The following is a 19084-nucleotide window of genomic DNA, read 5'->3' as shown; positions in this document are numbered from 1 at the left end:
GGAAATGGAGTTTACCCCGGAGACATAGCCCCCGCTGATCACGTGTCAAAGTGCACCAATTGGCGCATATCTTACTGCGGAACTGCGCCGGTGTGTGACCAATGAGGAATCGGCTCCGTTTACATCCGGGCTTTACGACAGTGGCAGTCATGGCGCCACCCGTGAGATATTGCATCCCTGGTAAGTGAGGGCTGCCCGTACAGAGCCATGGATAGTGACAAAGTCAGGAATCCTGAACTGCTTCCTGCTTCTGGGAGCCCAAGGCTGATGCAGCGTTTTTTCTGCAGGCGAACGTCTGTGCAATTTGGAGGAGGGCAGCCCTGGCAGCGGCACCTATACCCGGCACGGCTACATCTTTTCTTCGCTTGCGGGCTGCCTGACGAAGAGCAGCGAGAACGGCGCGGTAAAGGAGGCGGCTTCCCTTTTCCTGTCTCTCTTAGGCTGCCTTTGAGTTCTGATTTTTAGACACCGGCGCCGCGGACGCGTCTTTGGTGCCTCACCAGTAAAACGATTCAGCCTCTCGGGGTTTGCCGTCTGTGATGGCCACTGCTGTGCACTTACCAGTTTGGTTTATCTCGCCTCGTTGGGCTGCCGACACTCTGGGACGAGGCTGGAGCGAGGACAGATGCAAACTGAGAGTAGCCCAGCCCAGCAGTGAGCTGAATCCCCCATCAGAATGTCGCCTACTTTTCCTCCTTATACCCCCACTATTTCGTCCTCACTCACTGCAATCTAGTCTTACTGGCTTATTTCATTATCGCTAACACGCTAAGCGCCTTACTGCCACAGAAATTTTGTATACCTGCCATTTTTCGGGAACACACTCCTCTTCTCCTTAGCTTGTGTATTTCTTACATCTTTCAAAAGCCTCTCTAGTGTCATTTTCTCAAAGAAACCCCCTAGACTCACTGGTTGAGGAAAGGGTTTGTAGGGGCTTGTTTTGTTAAAAATTTACAACAAACTATTCCTTCCCCTGAGCATTTCAGCACTCGGGTTTTTGTGTGTAGGGGGGGTGGTGTTTGTTTGTTTTTTGTTTTGTTTTGGTTTTTTGGCACCAGGAATTGAACCCAGGGACACTTAACCCCTGAGCCACATTCCCAGCCCTTTTTTATTTTGAGACAGGGTCTCACTAAGTCGCTCAGGCTAACTTTGAGCTTGAGGTCCTCCTGCCTCAGTCTCCCAAGTCACTGGGATTACAGGTGTGAACCACTGAGCCCAGCCACCATTACCCCCTTATGAGAGAAAACATATGGCCCTTCTTCTAACTTTGGCTTATTTCTGTTAGCATAATGTACTCAAGTTTCATCCATATTCCTTCAAAGGACATAATTTTATTCTTCTCTATAATTTTATTCAGTTTATGGCTGAATAAACTTCATTGTGTATATATGCCATAATTTGGCTATTGTGAATTATGCTGCTAAAAAACAATGGTTAGATGCTGGAAGTAGACTCTATGCGTGTTGTCAGGCCTGAGGGCCTCTTTCATTTTTGTCAAGGAGAGGGCTAACCTCTCCTTTCATACAACACTCAAGCATTTTCATGTGTTAGTCATAGTGCTAACCTCTGAAGATGTAGTAATAAGCCAGATACACTTAGTTTTTTCTGTGGAGGGCCCAGACGCAATTCAAACAAATAAATGTTCAAATGAGTGTCTCATTAACAATTGTGATAATTGCTTTGAAAGAATATTGTACAGCACCATGAGAACATGTAACCAGAGAACCTACTCTTGGTCAGTGAATGGGACATTTAAGTTGAATCACCTAAAGGATTAGAGGATTAAATTAGAGTTGAGTGGGTGAAGAAAATGTAGTTCTAGCTGAAAGAACAGGTTAAACAGAGATTCTACTGAAGTGAGAAGCAGTTTGTAAGTTGGGAAAATTAAAAGAGGTTTAGAGAGTCTTAGTATAGTGGTCAGGGGAGAGATTGATAAAAGATGAAGCTGAAAATATGTTTTACACCAATAGCCAATATCATGCTTAAAGAGAAAACTCTAGACATAATTATATAAAATATAAGAAAACAGTATGGCTGTCATATAACATTTATTTGGAAATTCTGTGCTATGCAATTAATAATTAAAAGAAACAGAGGCATTATTATAACACTTGTTATGACAATGAGTCAAATTATGCATGATTACAGGCAATAGGGTTGTATACCAGGAAATTCCAAGAGAATTTTATAAAATTTATTAGAACTCATCTGGAATGTTTATAAATTCCAAGGTATTTTTCTGTTATAAACCACAAATACCTTTATTGTTCTCTCTGTAGCTTCCTGTGGTGTCTGTGATGAGAGAAACAGAGTCCCAATTACTTCCAGATGTGGGAACTATTGTAACCTGTAAGGTAAGTTGGTCCTAACCTACTGCTTAGGATACCCATCCAATACCGAACTCAGAATAATTCTAGAACTGCATTTTCAGTATGGTAACCACTAGCCACTTGTGGCTATTGAAATTAACAAGTGTTAAAAATTCACTTTGTCAAGCCGGGCACGGTGAGGCACACCCGTAATCCCAGTGGCTTGGGAGGCTGAGACAGGAGAATCGCAAGTTCAAAGGCAGCCTCTATAAAAGCGAGGCACTTAGCAACTGAGACCCTGTCTTTGAATAAAATACAAAAATAGGGCTGGGGATGTGGCTCAGGGACCTAGTGCCCCTGAGTTTAATCCCCGGTACCTCTCCCCCCAAAAAATTCACTTTCTCAATCTCACTGGCCACATTTCAAGCAGTGAAATCAAGCCCAGCAGTCACTTGTGCCTTATGGGTCAGCACATGACATTTTTATCATCACAGAAAGTTTGACTAGACTATACTACTGGACTAGAAATTCTAGGATATTGATCAAGGCAGCCAAATTCAGGCATCCATAGTTCCTTCACTGAGCTGGTTTCTGAGCATGTAGTTTCTATCTCTGTCTGAGAAGTGAGGCATACCAACAGGTGATAATGAGATCTGTTTTTAAAACGTGAAACCAAGACTTTGTCTGCACAGAATCAAAAGACTCTTCTGTAGCATTCCTGTTTGAAGACCTTTAGGGATTTTCTTTAGTTGTTGATGGACCTTCATTTTTACTTGTTTATTTGTGGTGCTAAGGATCAAACCCAGGGCCACACTCATGCTAGGCAAGCACTCTACCACTGAGCCACAATCCCAGCCTTGACTTTTAGGGTTTTTGAGAGAAGGTACTGATTAATGTACTAATCTGTAACTGTAACACATAAGTTACCTCTACCCGTCCCCACCCTCTGCCAAGTTCTCTTGTAGCTTTTGGTTTCTCTATAAATTATTCCAGAAGAAAGTATATGTGTTACTCTGAAAATAACTACAGAGGCAATTATTAGGCAGCAGATAAAACATAGATTTAAATTCTATTCACTGTATAAGCCTCTTATAAGATCTGTTAAAGGTCTAGATTTGCTTCTATGCGCTGTTTTAAATTAGACTTGTGGACTTTTAAAATCTGCACCCTATTATCTCACTTGATTTCTGAGTAACCCTATCATATGGCCTTTGTGGCTCTTATTACACAGATGTCACTTAGGTAGTGATAAATAGGAGTTAACTTATTTTAAATTCTACTTAGTAAGGTTGCTTGTACTAAAATCCTGGTAATTATTAATTTATTGCTATGTCCTTGAAGTGATATCTGCTAATCCTCTGATGCTGATCCTTGTTCTATTGCACAGGTCTCTAGCATCAATTCACGCTTTGCCAAAGTGCACATCCTATATGTGGGGTCCACACCACTTAAGAACTCCTTTCGAGGAACTATCAGGTAAGAGGTACCCTTGTCTTCACATGCCCCAGTACCTGGAATAAAATTAGAATATTTAGGAACAATTACAGTTCCTACTCATTTTTCTTTTCTTTGTGCCAATAGTACCCCCCAAAAGAAATATTCTATGAGGAAAATATTAATAAGAGAGGGTTTTAAATTATAGCCAAAAAAAATGTGTGAAGCTAAAGATTAGGAGTATCAGGATGATTCAGACCAAACAAAACAAAAGCATTTTAGAAAGCACCTTTTTTTTCCTTGAATTTAGTATAGATTAAACCCAAAAGTTTTAAGACTGTGGGTGAAATAATAGGATTGTTCTCTTGTGGATGTTTTTTCAGAAAGGATAAAAAATTCTTGCAAACCAGATAATGTAACTTGTGAGGATCTTTCCACCATCAGGATTTAATATGGTCTAGGACAGTTTTAAGTTCTCCTGAGACAGCAGAGTTCCTTTACCTTCCTGCTGAATCTGATCTGCTTTTCCCAAGCCAGAGGTATCAGTATTGACCTTCTCTGTGGTCCAAGAATGGGAAAATGTTTTGTCCTCTCCATGTGGGCTAAGGCTACCTTCTACCCCATGTCTGTGGGTGGCAGCTGGGTCCCCACAGACAATTCTTACAATTAATCTTTCTGTCAATTCTTTTTTTATAGAAAGGAAGATGTCCGAGCAACTGAAAAAGACAAGGTTGTTGGTTGGTTTGGGTTTTTTCCCCCCATGGCTTTAGGGAACTTGATTTTTTTTTTTAATTATTATTCCAATGAATTTCTAAGTCAGAGGAATATGAAGTTCATGGAAGTTTAATATATTCTGTGCTATGATGTGTGAAATCTATCTTGCTATCCTTTTCCACTACTTTAAGAGTTTTATTCCTTCAATTGATATCAGCATGTCTAATTTATTCTTTGCATTTAAAGTTGGTTATTTATTCATTGCTCTTCCCTCAGACTTATTTTGGGCCCTTTCAGAGCCAACTATAGTGCTTTTTGTTTAAGTCAGAGTCCTGGTCATGTTATTGAATTCAAATTCTTCCATTCATATTATGATGCTATAGGAGCAATGAAAGGAATTGACCGACAAGTGCTGATGACTTCTACATTCTGGAATTAGAAAGTAAACTAGCTCTACCAGAAGGATGAAATTTCAGGTAAACCTGATCTAGACCTTTCACATAACATTCCTATTCTTTCTTTACAGGTTGAAATTTATAAGAGTTTCCGCCCAGGTGACATTGTTTTGGCCAAAGTGGTATCCTTTATTTCCAGTTGACATGTCTTTTGTCAAAAGAAGAAATGAAAATAGAGGAACAATTAAAGTGACTCTAGGGCAAAGACTTAAAACTAACTCCTCATTTTCCTTCACCAGTATTATGTGACTAGATCTCTTTAGGTGATGCACAGTCCAACTACTTGCTGACCACTGCCGAAAATGAGCTGGGAGTGGTGGTGGCCCACAGTGAATCAGGTGAATTGATCCATGTTTCCATATCCTTACACTACCCTGGGAGCTGTGGTTTGGGATTAATCCATTGTTTTTTCTGATTTTCCTTGGTTGGTTTGTTTTTGTTTTTGGTACCAGGGATTGAACCCAAGGGCACTCAGCCACTGAATCACATTCCCAGCCCTATTTTGTATTTTTTTTTTTTTTTTTTTTTAGAGACAGGGTCTCACTGAGTGGCCTAGCACCTCACCATTGCTGAGGCTGGCTTTGAACTTGAGATCCTCCTGTCTCAGCCTCCCAAGCCTCTGGAATTACAGGCATGGGCCACCATTCCCAGCATTTTCCTTGTTTTTTCATTATCTTAGAAGCAATATGGGTGTAGATACCATCATGTGATGCAAAATGACATTTTGGTCAACAGTGGACAATATATACTATGGTGGTCCCATAGATTATATCACCTAGGGCTGGGGGTACAGCTCAGTGGTAGAGCTATTACTTACAATGTACAAGGCCCTGGGTCTGATCCCCAGGATTTAAATATATATATAGTGATATTATAGCCATTTTAGTAAATATACTCTTAAGTTATTTGCAGTGAGAAACATGTCCCATCCTTAACACAGGACTGTGCTTACTACTGAGATTAAAATGATTCTTCCTAAGTTTCCTAAGTTGGAGTTCCAATGGCATAATCAGTTAGTGCTTAGTGTGAGGTACTTGCAAGAATGATACTCCCAGCCAGGTGTTGTGGTGCATGCCTGTAATCCCAGCATCTTGGGAGGCTGAGGCAGGAGGATCTCAAGTTCAGGGCCAGCCTCAGCAACTTAGCAAAGCCCTAAGCAACTTGGTGAAGCCCTGTCTCTAAATAAAATACAAAAAAGGGCTGGGGATGTGGCTCAGTGGTTAAGCATCCTGAGTTCAATCCCCAGTGCCTCATCCCCTGCAAAAAGAAAAAAAAAGAATGATATGCCTAAATCTAAGCAAATAGGAAATTAACTTTGTAAGTCAGTGGAACAAAGTTTTTTCTTCTGTAAGAGGTATGGTTCCCTAGGTAACCACTGATAACCCACCCATATCCTAGTGCTGGGTATGAACCCAGGCTCTTGCACATACTGGGCAAGTACTCGGCACATACTTGGCAAGTAAATGCCAAGCCTAACATTTCATTCTCAAACAAAAGAGGTATCTCAGGAAAATATCTGGGGTCCCAGCTCTAACACTGGCTTTTTCCCCTCTAGGTGTCCAGATGGTTCCCATCAGTTGGTGTGAGATGCAGTGTCCTAAGACCCACACTAAAGAATTCCGGAAAGTGGCTAGAGTTCAGCCTGAATTTTTGCAGACCTAAGATGCTACATTTTACCCCATGGAGGGGGTAAGCTATTTCTAAGAGTATGTGATGAAAATAACTTCAAGATGCCATGGTCTTTATTCAGATACTTGGGGTCAGCCAGTGACCACCTCTACAAAAATCTGCCAGTAATTTATATAGGTGGAACATTATTTTTGTGAACCTTTTAGTAAATTGGATTCTTGAGGATAAAGCTTCTCTTTGGGGGATATCAACAAACTGTAACTTTGGAGATAACCTGATAGGCCTTTTAAGTATATATTTTTTGCTGTGACAAAGAAAACATTTTTATTAAAAAGATTTTATGGTTTCTGTTGTGAAGGTATCTAAACAGGTGAAGGTATCTAAACAGTTTCAGTTATTAGATTAGGGGTTTGTTTGCCTCAGCACCCATTAACTGACGTGTCAACTGCTTGCTTGCTCTAGACAAAAGCCTGATTGTTGATCTCTTGTATTTTTTGTGTCGTTTTATATGCTTCTGCTTTCTAGGTGCCTAACACTGGGTCAAGCACTTTATACACCTCTCAGTTAGGTACATTATAGAATGTATGTAGTGATCAGGTAGCATGTGAGTAGTTTGGTAAACATACTTATACAGTGGGTATTCCAGAAAATGTTTGTTGCTTAAAAAGAAGGACAAAGCATTATCATGCAAGGTAGCCAGGGAAGGATTTGTGTGACATGAGATCAAAAGGAATTAAAGAGCTTGGTATATGAAGTTCTCTAGGCAGAGAGAAGCCCTAGCAAAGTGTAGAAGCAGAAATGATGGCATTAGTTTGAAGATGAGGGAGAGAGATAAGTTAAGCATGAAGAGGCTGCAGAGGACATTGGAAGGAAAGATGAACATGAGATGGTTCTTCTTGGAGATGTTGCTCAAAAGCCCATGACTCCAGTGTGTGCTGACAGTGATGGAGGGTGAGCTTTGGAGACAGCCCACCTAACTTTATGCCCTCTAGTTACTAATCTTCAACAGATTAGGGAGTTTTTTTGGTTTTATTGACAATTTTGTTGGCGGGAGGCTGGGGTTGTGGCTCAGTGGAAGAGTGCTTGGCTAGCATGTTGGAGGCACTGGGTTCAATCATCAGCACATTAAAAAAAAATAAATGAATAAAATATTGTGTTCACCTACAAATAAAAAAAATTAAAGAAAAATTTCTTGAGGTAACTGTAGGTCCACATGCAGTTTTCTTGTTTGCTTGGCTGATTTTGTTATTTTGGGCAGTGGTGGGGATGGAGCCCAGGCTTTTGTGTATGCCAAGCACACACTCTACTACTGATCTACTTCCCTAGCATGTGCAAGGCCCTGGGTTCCAATTCTAGCACCAGAACAAAAATAAACACCAGCATGTTGACATTGATATTAAGCAAGTCGTTTTTATCTGTTTTCTCATCTGAGTAGTAGTGTCTCATAGGATTACTGAGGAAGAAACACATAGAAGTGTTCAGTACCTGCTAATAGTATTATTATACATCATTTTTATTATACATATCCAATTGCCTTCTATCAAGTACTAAGTACCAGGCCTACACTTTGTAGATTGTTTGTTAATAAATACTTCAACTTCAGTGTATTACAGACAGTGCTACAAAGAAAACTTGTAGGAACTGGGGTTGTTGCTCAGTGGTAGTGCTTACCTGGCATGTATGAGGCTCTGGGTTCAATCCTCAGCACCACAAAAAAAAATTTTTTTTTTTTTTTGTAAAAAAAATTCGTTGTCTACTATTAAAAAAAAAAAAGAAGAAAACTTGTGTAACATTTATACTTGTGCATGCCCATGCACTACTGATTCCTGGAAGTAGAATGCTGGGTCTAAGAATATGCACAAGCCAGGTGCAATGGTGTGCACACCTGTGATTCCAGCAGCTCAGGAGGTTGAGGCAGGAGGATCATGAGTTCAGAGCCAGCCTCAGCAAAAAGCAAGGTGCTAAGCAACTCAGTGAGACCCTGTCTCTAAATAAAATACAAAAAAGGGCTTGGGATGTGGCTCAGTTGTTGAGTGCCCCCAAGTTCATCCCTGGCACCAAATATATATATATATACACACACACACACACACACATATATGTATATATCTGTGTGTTTGTGTATGTGTGTGTGTGTATACACACACACAAAGCTATTCAGGAGGCAGAGGTGGGAGGATCATAAATTTGAGCCTAGCCTGAGCAATACAATGAAATACAACCTTCCAACCAAAAAAAAAAAAACCACACAGAATAAGGTAGTGATTAGATGGCCTTTGGGGGGGGGGGGGGGCACTAGGGATTGAACCCAAGGTCTTATCCATTCAAGGTAAGCACTCCACCAACTAAGCTATAACCTCCCTAGATGGCCATTTTTCTTTACCCAAACAGTGTAGCCTAACCTGGGCTACCATCTAATGCTTTATTTAAAATCAGGATATATTTGTCTTTCCTGTCAGTACTAAAGATAACTGCAAATGAACAAAGTTTGTTTGCACTCTGAGTAAACTGTACCCCTCTATAATTATTTCCCACATCTCAATTTCTAGCTATAGTATATAGATTTCACAAGAGTAGCAAATATTTTCATGATATAATTTTGTAGGGTGTAGAAGTGGAGGCCAACTGGTGCCAATTTTTTTGTTTATGTGTCACTGTTTCCAAAGAGCATTTGGATCAACTAGTTAATAGAATTCCCTGATCTAATACAAAACAAGTTAATTTTCTCAGCTGTAAGCATATAATATTGTACAAAGCTATGTGCCTCATAGTAGATGAGCTCCTTTTAGGACATTATTCTTTTTTATCTGAATCCCCAGGACCTAGTACTTTACACATAACAAGTATTCAATAAAAATTTTGCAGGTATTCTCATAGTCAACTGAGCAGCTGTGCCCAGTGTTAGGAAGGGACCATTGAGTGATAACAAGACCAGGTGTTTTTAAGTTCCACAAGGGATTCTTATGTGTTCAAAATGAGAAGCACTATCTTGTAGCTGTTAAAGGTGTTCCATTATTTTCTTGTCATAAGGCAGGTTTAGTCATGACTTATTAGTGTAGGGTCTGGAGACTTCTAGAAACTCAAATACTATTAGCATGTAATGATTGTTCTAAAACTCCTAATCATACAAAGCTTTGCTGGATGCTAAGATCCCTCAGAAAAGAGGTATAACATCACACAGGAAAATATTGCACATCACTCCTTTATTATACTGATCTGGAAAAAAGATTTTATTACAGTTATGCTAAATAAGTACTGGGCCTTTGTGGCAGGGCCAAGCAACTGGAACAAGACTCAGAAATCAGACACAGTAAAAGACACGCTTGGACATGATCAAGAGGCATTTCACTGCCACAAAACAAGGCAGAGGAGAGATTCTCTAAGATACATAGCAAGATACACTCCTGCACCTTATAGGCCAAGGAGCTTATCCCATATTGGTGTGAGGAATGCCTTAGTTTCTGGTGACCACATGTGGGACTAACCACCACTAGAAAAAACCCAGAAGGTTTTTTTTTTTTTAGTATTTATTTATATATATACTTTTTCTTTAGTGAAAGTAAATGTAACAAAAGTTAGGGTTGATCCCAACATTCTGGAGCCAGCTCCTCTGGGGTCAGGGAGTTGTCTTTCTTAAATCACCATGCAGGTTACTTTTGTATTCCACTGGAATGACTAGAGCCCCCTGCTACCCATCTTCCCAGTGACCTGAATACAGAAGAGTACAGAACTGGCTCTTAGAAACACAAACAGGCTCTCTGGCTTCTTCTCATTGGTCATGCCTTGGCACAATTCCTCCCTACCCTTCTCAAGAAAAAAACCAACAACTACAACCTCAACTCTTCCGGATATGAGGAGCCTTCCCTGGGCTTAGATTGAGAACCTGTGCCCCAGAGTTTCTATTCTGATTACAATCTACAAAGGGAGTGGGTGCAGGAGACAAAATGCTAAAATTAAAGTGGGAGCTACTGGTCCCCATCTGCAGCTACAACTTTAGATGCCCACAGATGTGGTCAGTATGGTGATGCAGGAGAGAGGTGCAAAGGAATGGATGGGCAGGGTCTTCCTTGGTACAGTGGTCTGCGATCTTGCCTTTATTTCTTTGCCTTGCCCTGTGCAGCCACGGCTTCCATCGCTTTACGAACGGTCTCTTCATCCCCCAGGAACTGCATGGGCTTGATGGGCTTCAAGTTCTTGTCCAATTCGTAGACAATGGGAATACCAGTTGGCAGATTCAGCTCCATGATGGCCTCTTCAGAGAGACCTGAAAAGAGCCATCCTGATCAGCCACACAAGGTGTGAATCCACATCACCCCTCTAGGTTTACTCTTCATCCCCCAGGTGAGAAAAGACTTTGGTAGGAATTAATGATTAATTGATTAATCTGATCTTTGTAATAGTAATTAGATATTTATAATAGTAGATTGACTCCATAAGGAGTGGCCTCTAGGACTAATTTCTCAAGCCACTAAACTGAAAAGCAAGGAAAAAAGTGTGAGAATGTACACAAGATTCTGGGGTGGGCTACCAACAAACTACAGAAAGGTGCATACTGCAGATATATCCCTACCTAGTAAGATCTAAACCTACAGTGAAGCATGACTATCCACATCCCAAACATCCTATATAGTCCATCCTTCTGTGAAAATTTGGCACTCTGGGCTTCTAGATCCTCAGAAGCTAAACAATGTAAGATGGAGATTTATATGTGAAATTGAGCCAGGCTGAAACTGAAGAACATTTTATCAATAGTTTACATCCTCGTCTAGAGATGGGCATCTCAAACTATCATAAATATTTTTCTGAACCAGGTCTAGAATAGGACCTGAGGTTCTGCATGTATAACAAGTTGTCAGGAGTTCAGCTGCTACTGCTCTGCAAACAAATTTTGAGAAACGGATAAGTGTCTTATATTAACTTATACCACTATAAGTCAACGTAAATTGTCTAAGACTATCAGTATGTTGGCCCTTTCCCAAGGGTCTCCTCTATACTAAATTATGTCCCTAATTCGGGAAGTTCTGCTTTATCCATCCCTGAGGGCCCATCTAAAAAATGCACATACCCTCCAGATGCTTGACAATGCCCCTAAGGCTGTTGCCATGGGCAGCAATCAGAACCCGTTTCCCCTCCTTTATCTGGGGGACTATTTCTTCATTCCAGAAGGGCAGAGCTCTGGCAATGGTGTCCTTCAGACTCTCACAGGAAGGCAGCTGATCTTCAGTAAGGTCTGCATACCTACGATCCTATACAACAACAAAACTTGTTTACCAATTATTACCAGTAGCATTCAATAAATGGCTTTCTGAATGTATAATAATTCTGCCATTCCTCATCTTCTAAGGAGTTAAGGGATGGATGAAGTTCTCTCACCAAGGTTCAGCACATAGCTGCCAGCTTAGGAAAAAGGATCATTATCCTGCCATTCCCTCCCCCACTACTCAATACAAAAGAAATATAACTTAGAAAAGTTATGCAATAAGATTTTTCCTAGTTCATTTTAACTTGTAATTGATTTAGGAAGCTTAAGAATGGGTTTTATAAAATGATAGTAGAGGTACAAATATGGAGATAAAAATTCTGAAATAAATACTAAATTCATATTGTAACCAGCAGTCATTCATTGGTAGAGGAAAGACTCCATTAACTATTTTATCATAAATTATAAGCTCAATGGGACCAGGAAGCTACTAATAAAAATTTAAAAATAATAACGATAACGAGGCCGATTCTAACCTCTGGTTCTAGGTGAAGTGATCAAACAGGTTTGCCCATACCTTACTGATATTGCTGTAGAAGGGGTGATCAGGCTCCATTGGAGGCGGTGGGACATCATAGGAGCGCCTCCATATCTTTACCTGGGCCTCGCCATGCTTGGCAGCAGTTTCTGCTTTATTGAGGCCAGTCAGACCCCCATAGTGCCGTTCATTGAGGCGCCAAGTCCTCACCACTGGCAGCCACATCTGGTCAATGGCATCCAGCACTGTCCAGAGGGTTCGGATTGCTCTTTTCTGTACTGAGGTGAAGCAGATGTCAAATTCATAGCCAGCATCTGGAAATTAGAAGTTCCAAGTGCTAAGTTAACCAAGTTCACTCTGAACCATAATTTTTTTTAACACATAAATCTCTTATACAGGTATCCGAGTTAAAATTATTTGGCAAATATTTTATTTTGTATATTTCCATAGTAAATGCGATATCATGTCTTTGAGAAAACAAAATTTGTTTGTTTTTTGGTACCAAGGACTAAATCCGGGGCACTTAACTACCGAGTTACATCCCAAGCCCTATTTTGTATTTTATTTAGAGACAGGTTTTCACTGAGTTTCTTAGGCCCTTGCTGAGTTGCTGAGGATAAACCGTGATCCTCCTGCCTCAGCTTCCCAAGCTACTGGGATCACAGGCATGCGCCAACAAAATTTGTTGACTTATGTATATATCTCCTAGTAGATCCCTAGTAATGCATCTACCCTAAGGCCTAATGTACTGACAAGTTAACCTGAGGCATGTGCTTGTATGCTAATTTCCAAAATAGTGTTTAAACACTTGGGGAGAGTGGGGTGTGCTGGGGATTGAACCCAGGGCCTGCAACCGAGCTATATCCTTAGCCCATGTGTAAACACATTTTAAGAATTTATTTCTACCAGGCACAGGGATGCATAACGTAATCCCAGCTGCTCAGGAGGCTGAGGCAGGAGGATCACAAATTCAAAGCCAGCCTCAGCAACTTAGCAAGGCACTAAGCAACTTAGTGAGACCCTATCTCAAAAAACAGAAAGGACTGGAATGTGGCTTGGTGGTTAAGGACCTCTGGGTTCAATCCCTGGTACCAAAAAAAAAAAAAAAAAACACAAAAAAAAAACAAAAACAAAACCACCCAACTTAGAATCTCTTCCTAAATAGTAACAGCTTACATTTCCAGAGGGCTTACCATTGGTATGGCACTATGTTTTACTTAGTCTTCATAACAATCCTATGAGGTTACAATCCTTACAATCCATTTTACCAGATGAGGGAAACAGATGTGAAGAGATAAGCAAATTATCCAAGATTACAGCCATTATGTGGACAAATAAAACCTAGGCTGCAGGCTGGGCTCGGTGGCGCATGTCTGTAATCCTAGTGACTTGAGAGGCCTCAAGTTCGAGGCCAACCTCAGCAACTTAGTGAGGCCTGAAACAACTTAATGAGACCTGTCTCAAAACAAAAACTAAAAGGGGCTGGGGTTGTAGCGCAGTGGTAGAGTGCTAGCCTAGGATGTGTGAAGCACTGGGTTTGATCCTCAACACCACATAAAAATAAATAAAATAAAGGTATTGTGTCCAACTATAACTAAAAAATAAATATTAAAAAAAAAAAAAGGGCTGGGGATGTAGTGGTAAAGTCCTCTGGGTCCAATCCCTTATTACACAACCACCACCACCACCCCCTGCAAATAAAAACAAACCTAGGCTTAGGGGATTCTGAACCCAACCCCAACTCTTTTCTGTGCTGGAACTGAACCCAGGGCCTCATGCATGCCAGGCAAGCACTCTACCACTGAGCCACATTCCCAGCCCCCAAACCCAACTCTTAACCACCATCTATCTGTAGCTGTCTCCATTTTCCTAACTCCTAAGGATGCTGGTGTTTGTATTAGTTTGAAATATCATTTCTGATACTTATTAGACCTCTAGTTTTGGAAAAATGGGATTTTAAAATCCCCAAAATCAGAACACAGCAAATGCTAAATAAAACTTCCGTTTGTTGCATGAAATTGTATCCTCAGGACAAGGCTGACCAGACTTGGCTATTGTCACCTACTTAACCACCTTTTCCTTTTGGGAATCAGGAAAAGTGTGGAAGTCCTTAATCCATCACTCCTTTTTACCATAGTAAAAAGTGCTAACCTATTCTCTAAGTCTTCTCCCAAAATTAGCAGAAACCATTCTATATATATATATATAAAAGTTTTCGGTGGACACAAAATCTTTTTTTTATTTTTACGTGGTGCTAAGGATCGAACCCAGCACCGCGCACATGCCAGGCAAGCGCGCTACCACTTGAGCCACATCCCCAGCCCCATCCTCAGCCGTTTTTGAGACAGGATCTCACTAAATTGCCCAGACTAGGCTCCTCTGCCTCAGCCTCCTGAATAGCTGGGATTACAGTAGTCATATAGTACCAGTGGCACCCAGCTATCTGATTCCTTTATAAATTAATCACTCATTTCTCCATACATGTTAGTTATTGTATGTCAGGTTGTAATTAAGAGTTATGTTGGCCCAGCCAATAAGTTACAATGAATCAGTCTTGTTTCATCAAATGATTTTCCCTCCCACCTGAATGAGGAGACAACTTTTTCCTTTTGGGAATCAGGAAAACATTCTTGTTCTCCACAACATTACAAGGTCCTCTTCAAATATTAGCACAGATGGGCACCATGACACAGGCCTGTAAGCCCAGAGGCTCGGGAGGCACGCGGGTTCAAAGCCAGCCTCAGCAAAAGTGAGAAACTAAGCAATTCAGTGAGACCTGTCTTTAAATAAAATACAAAATAGGGCTGGGGATGTGGCTCAGTAGTTGAGTGCCCCCAGAGTTCAATCTCCCGTACCCCCCAGCCCATAAAAAGAGAGCCAATAGGGAATGGAAAGATGAACCATCAGGAAACCCACCATCACCATCACCAAGAGAAAAGACCACAGATATCTTCATTGATCCTCAGGACCAGGCTGAGGAGACTTGGCTACTGTCACCTACTTAGCCACCTCCTCCCTAACCTAAAGGGGAAGAATGACTCCCAACAAAGGCTGAGTCAGTAGGAAGTGAATACCTATAGTGCAAACCTCAGCTCCCATGATGAAAAGCTACAGGCTGTTTAATTGCAATTATTTCCACTTGCAGTGGAGTATCTATCTCACTTTGGATACATGAATAGTCCCTGAGGAGAAAAGTGCTTCCCGTTAGGACTCTTTAAAGAGAATGCTAAAGGATCAGAAGCATAAAGCCTTTTCCTTTGGCTTGCCCATTAAATCAGAGTACAACCAGGGATAGGGTGGATGGTGTAGTGTGGACTCCATTCTCCCCAGGATACCTCTCCCTTTCTCTACCTTAACGTGGCATGGGGAAACAGTTCTCACTAGATTCCTGCTGAAACCAACTCTTAACCAACTCTTAACCACCATCTCTAGCTATCTCCATTTTCTCCTACTATTAACTGAAGCACAAAGGAATTTAATATATGTATTTAAGATATTTTATATTACTAGATTATTCATAATGATAATCAGTTTTTGCTTTTGGTCTTATTCTAAAATGTAATTATTTGTAATGCATACAACACATTAAAAATTTTTATCTGATTTTTCTGAAATTTAATACTAACAGTATTTTAAAACTGAAATGGGGCTGGGCATGATGGCACAACTGCAATTCCAGTCCCAGGGGGACTGAGGCAGGAGGATCAGGAGTTCAAGTCTGGCCTGGACAAACCAGTGAGATCCTGTCTCAAAGAAAAAATTTTAAATAAAATAAAAAATAACAGCTGGGTGTGCGTGAAGCTCAGGAGAGTATCCATGGGTTCAATCCCCAGTACCATGAAAGAAAGAAGACTGAAATTGGGTTTGTTATTTTACAGATATTACAAGTTTAACCATTTGATGGTCTTAAAGGACTTTGTCCTGGGCTAAGCATCAGCAAAACACCACAGAACTACACAGTTCTTCCTGCCAGAGAACCAAAGAAAATGGCCTCCTTTACTAGTACTTTTCCTTTAGGGCCTCTCCTAGATGCCAAGGTTAAAACAGGCCATCCCAGAGCATTCATATCTGCCCTCCCAACAGGATTACATTTCTCAGACTTCCAAAGCTTTGTCCCTTTCAAAAGGATGTACAATGGAGGTCAAGAAGCTAGAGAGGGCAACTTGGGGTCAAATATCAGCACCACATCAACCATGCATATAACCCTTTCATATACCAGTTTTGTCCAGAGATTAGAGGGGACCAGGGCAGGATCTGCCTTAGTCATGAGTGAAAGCACTTCAATAAAGGGATTCCTTATTAGAATTCCAAAATCACGGAGATGGGTCAAGCCAGAATAGGCAAGCATTTTCTGGGCCACTTCCACTTTTCTAGGCCTTTGTCCTTGGCCAATAGCCGGCCAGTTCCTCACACCTACCTGTTACTCCACCCAGAAATGGGGCAAGGATCTTGGACTAATAAGCAGATACGACCTTGAACAAATCACCTTTCCAATCCTCACTTTTCCCATCTATAAAAGGGGGACAAGGAGGGATAGGAAGGAAGGGATTTTTATGGAGCCATTTTAGAAACTATCAACTCAAATCCTTCATTCACTCACTCGGTTGCAATTGGATGCGTTTTGGATTCAGTATTTGTGGCAGGTTACTTAACTGCAAAGCAGTCCCCAAGCACGCGGATTTCTCGGTGTCTTGAAACAGGTTAGGCACCCGTAGCGAGTCTCACTCCGGGTACTGCAGGTAAGAGCCTGCTAGTGGCCTGCCGCTTCGCTACCATCTGCAGCAGTTCCTTAAAAAGGCCAGCCATTGGAAGGCACCAGGCACTTTCCATGAGCCCCACGCCCTGGGAGAACCCTACAATGGCCTACCGACCGCAGGCGGCCCCATCTCCAGGAAAGCCACCCCTGAAGTGCAAATTCTCAGGCTAAAAGGGGAGAAATTGCATCTAGGCGATGTCCCCAACTGCGCAATGGGCTGCGAAGCAACCAGCCACGCGTCCTCCTCCCAGCACGGCCCCTCACACTCCACTGGGTGACCTTGGGCAAGTCCCCCACGCTGTGTCCGCTTCCCCAGCTGCAAATTAAACTGCTGGAAAGAGGCTGCGCAAGCTATCGGCCCTGTTCCGGGGCTCGCACTAGGGGTGCCTCCAAGGCCGGGCGCCTGACCCTTTCACACCGCCCCCCACGACCAAGCCCGCTCGGTACCTCGCAGAGCCTGCCCGCCGCGCTTCGCCTCCTCGTGGCCCGCCGGGCTCAGGTCGGCGTCGTACCAGCCGCTGAAGCGATTCTCTAGGTTCCAGGCGCTCTCACCGTGCCGAATCAGCACCAGCTTGTAGGCAGCCATGGCGGCGAGGTAAGGATGCGGCGCCAACTAGAGCTTGCAGAGATTCCGGAGTCAGCCCGGCCCCCGGCCGCGCCTGCGCGCTCGCAACCCACGCCCGATTCCCGCGCGCTTTCTCTACTAAATCTTTCCTCTTTCTCGGGAACGCCCTCCGCCCGCCAGGTGTACGCATGCGTTCTATGCCGCAGTTGCAGCCAGTTTAGGGGGGGGCGCGCTCCGGAACACAAGAGCGCATGCGCTCCCCATCGCCGGCCTCGCGTCCGCGGCGGCGGTCACGGAGCGCACGTAAGCACGAAGGGCGGCGGGGCCTTAGGCTTGCACGCTGCCTGGTGCTAGGGTTGGGCGGTGCTCTTGATGTGGTCCTTCGTGAGCCCCTATCCTTTGAACCGCTAGGTAATCCCAAGTTTTTGTTCCATCTGTACACAGTTTGATTCACAACTGCGTTCGAGTCTTCATTCATCCATCTTATGTACTTTGAATCACCGATAGGTCGCAAAACCTGTCTCAGCCTGGGCTGAAAAGTGGACATTGTGGTTCTTACCTGGTACCTGAATCGATTCTGCCTAGAAGTGCTCAGCATACGGTGGTAGTCGCGCCAGGCGTGGTGGCACATACCTGTAATCCCAGCTACTTGGGCAAGACCAGTTTGGGAAACTTAACGAGACTCTCTCAAAATTGAATTAAAAAAACGGGATGTAGCTCAGTAGTAGAGTGCTAACCTAGCTTGTGGAAAGTTCTGTGTTCAATCCCCAGTACCACGAAAGAAGAAAAAGAAAGTTGTTGCTGTTTCACGTCAGTAGGATACTGGTCTTTTTACTTACTTTACAGATGAGGACCCTGACTCTGCTGATTCCATAACCCTGCTCCGATCTTTGTCCACAGCTTCTTGTTGATGTTTCCCCCTACAATCATGAAGCAAACGCTAGGCCCCTTCATACATTCTGGAAATTGGTGGATTCTGGTCACTGCCAGGGCCCATTTTTGCCCCAATCAGTAATTTAAAATATCTGCCTGTTTGGGCCGCCTTCTCCTGCGCGCATCCCTTCCTCCTGGTTTATTTCAATCTGGCCACTTTAATGAACACTAAACATGTGCCAAGCAGTGAGAATGAGTCGAATTCCTGCCCTTCAACACAAACAGAGGTCAAAGAAGACCCACATCTGTGCTGCTTGCTGTATTTTGACAGGAGAGCTAGAAGAGTTTTTAGCCAGGGAAGGTGGTATAATTCCAGCAATTCTGCAGGCTGAGGTAAAAGGATTGCAGGTTCAAAGCCAGCCTCAGCAACTCAGCAAGGCCCTAAGCATCTCAGCAAGGTCCTAAGCAACTCAGCGAGACATTCAAAATAAAAAGGACTGGGGCTGTAGCTCAGGGGTAAAGCACCACTGGGTTGAATCCCCAGTACCAAAAAATAAGAGACAAAGGGGGCCCTGAGGATGCGGAGATATAACTCAGTGGTAAAGCATCCC

At 42.5% G+C, this 19084-nt stretch overlaps 2 protein-coding genes and 1 pseudogene across 3 annotated transcripts; 1 reads left to right on the top strand and 2 right to left on the bottom strand.

Moving 5' to 3' along the window:
* The first annotated feature begins 88 nt into the window (after positions 1 to 88).
* Positions 89 to 6887, top strand: Exosc1 (exosome component 1). 2 transcript variants are annotated; one of them, XM_046450469.1, is made up of 8 exons: positions 89 to 180; positions 288 to 403; positions 2280 to 2354; positions 3697 to 3785; positions 4440 to 4473; positions 4984 to 5034; positions 5166 to 5250; positions 6468 to 6887. In XM_046450469.1, the coding sequence occupies exons 1-8, from the start codon at positions 102 to 104 to the stop codon at positions 6572 to 6574; spliced, it is 636 nt and encodes a 211-aa protein (XP_046306425.1). In that variant the 5' UTR covers positions 89 to 101; the 3' UTR covers positions 6575 to 6887. The 2 variants fall into 2 exon arrangements, with proteins under 2 accessions (XP_046306425.1, XP_046306426.1); XM_046450470.1 differs by lacking the exons at positions 89 to 180; positions 288 to 403; positions 2280 to 2354 and having other exon boundaries at positions 3740 to 3785; positions 4440 to 4480.
* Positions 1423 to 1530, bottom strand: LOC124096619 (U6atac minor spliceosomal RNA; annotated as a pseudogene).
* A 2840-nt stretch (positions 6888 to 9727) lies between the features above and the next one.
* Pgam1 (phosphoglycerate mutase 1) lies at positions 9728 to 17723 on the bottom strand. The gene is made up of 4 exons (XM_046450367.2): positions 17483 to 17723; positions 12319 to 12593; positions 11607 to 11787; positions 9728 to 10805 (listed from the first exon to the last, which is right to left on the bottom strand). Exons 1-4 carry the CDS (start codon positions 17619 to 17621, stop codon positions 10636 to 10638), a joined length of 765 nt encoding a protein of 254 aa, XP_046306323.1. The 5' UTR covers positions 17622 to 17723; the 3' UTR covers positions 9728 to 10635.
* Positions 17724 to 19084: the final 1361 nt, after the last annotated feature.

This window comes from Marmota monax, unplaced genomic scaffold (genome assembly GCF_021218885.2).
Source record: "Marmota monax isolate L192 unplaced genomic scaffold, Marmota_monax_Labrador192_F-V1.1 WCK01_AAM20220418_F8-fsc00004, whole genome shotgun sequence".
NCBI classification, from domain to species: domain Eukaryota; kingdom Metazoa; phylum Chordata; class Mammalia; order Rodentia; family Sciuridae; genus Marmota; species Marmota monax.
Note: the sequence above shows the minus strand (reverse complement) of the source record. Positions and strands in the feature narration are given on the sequence as shown.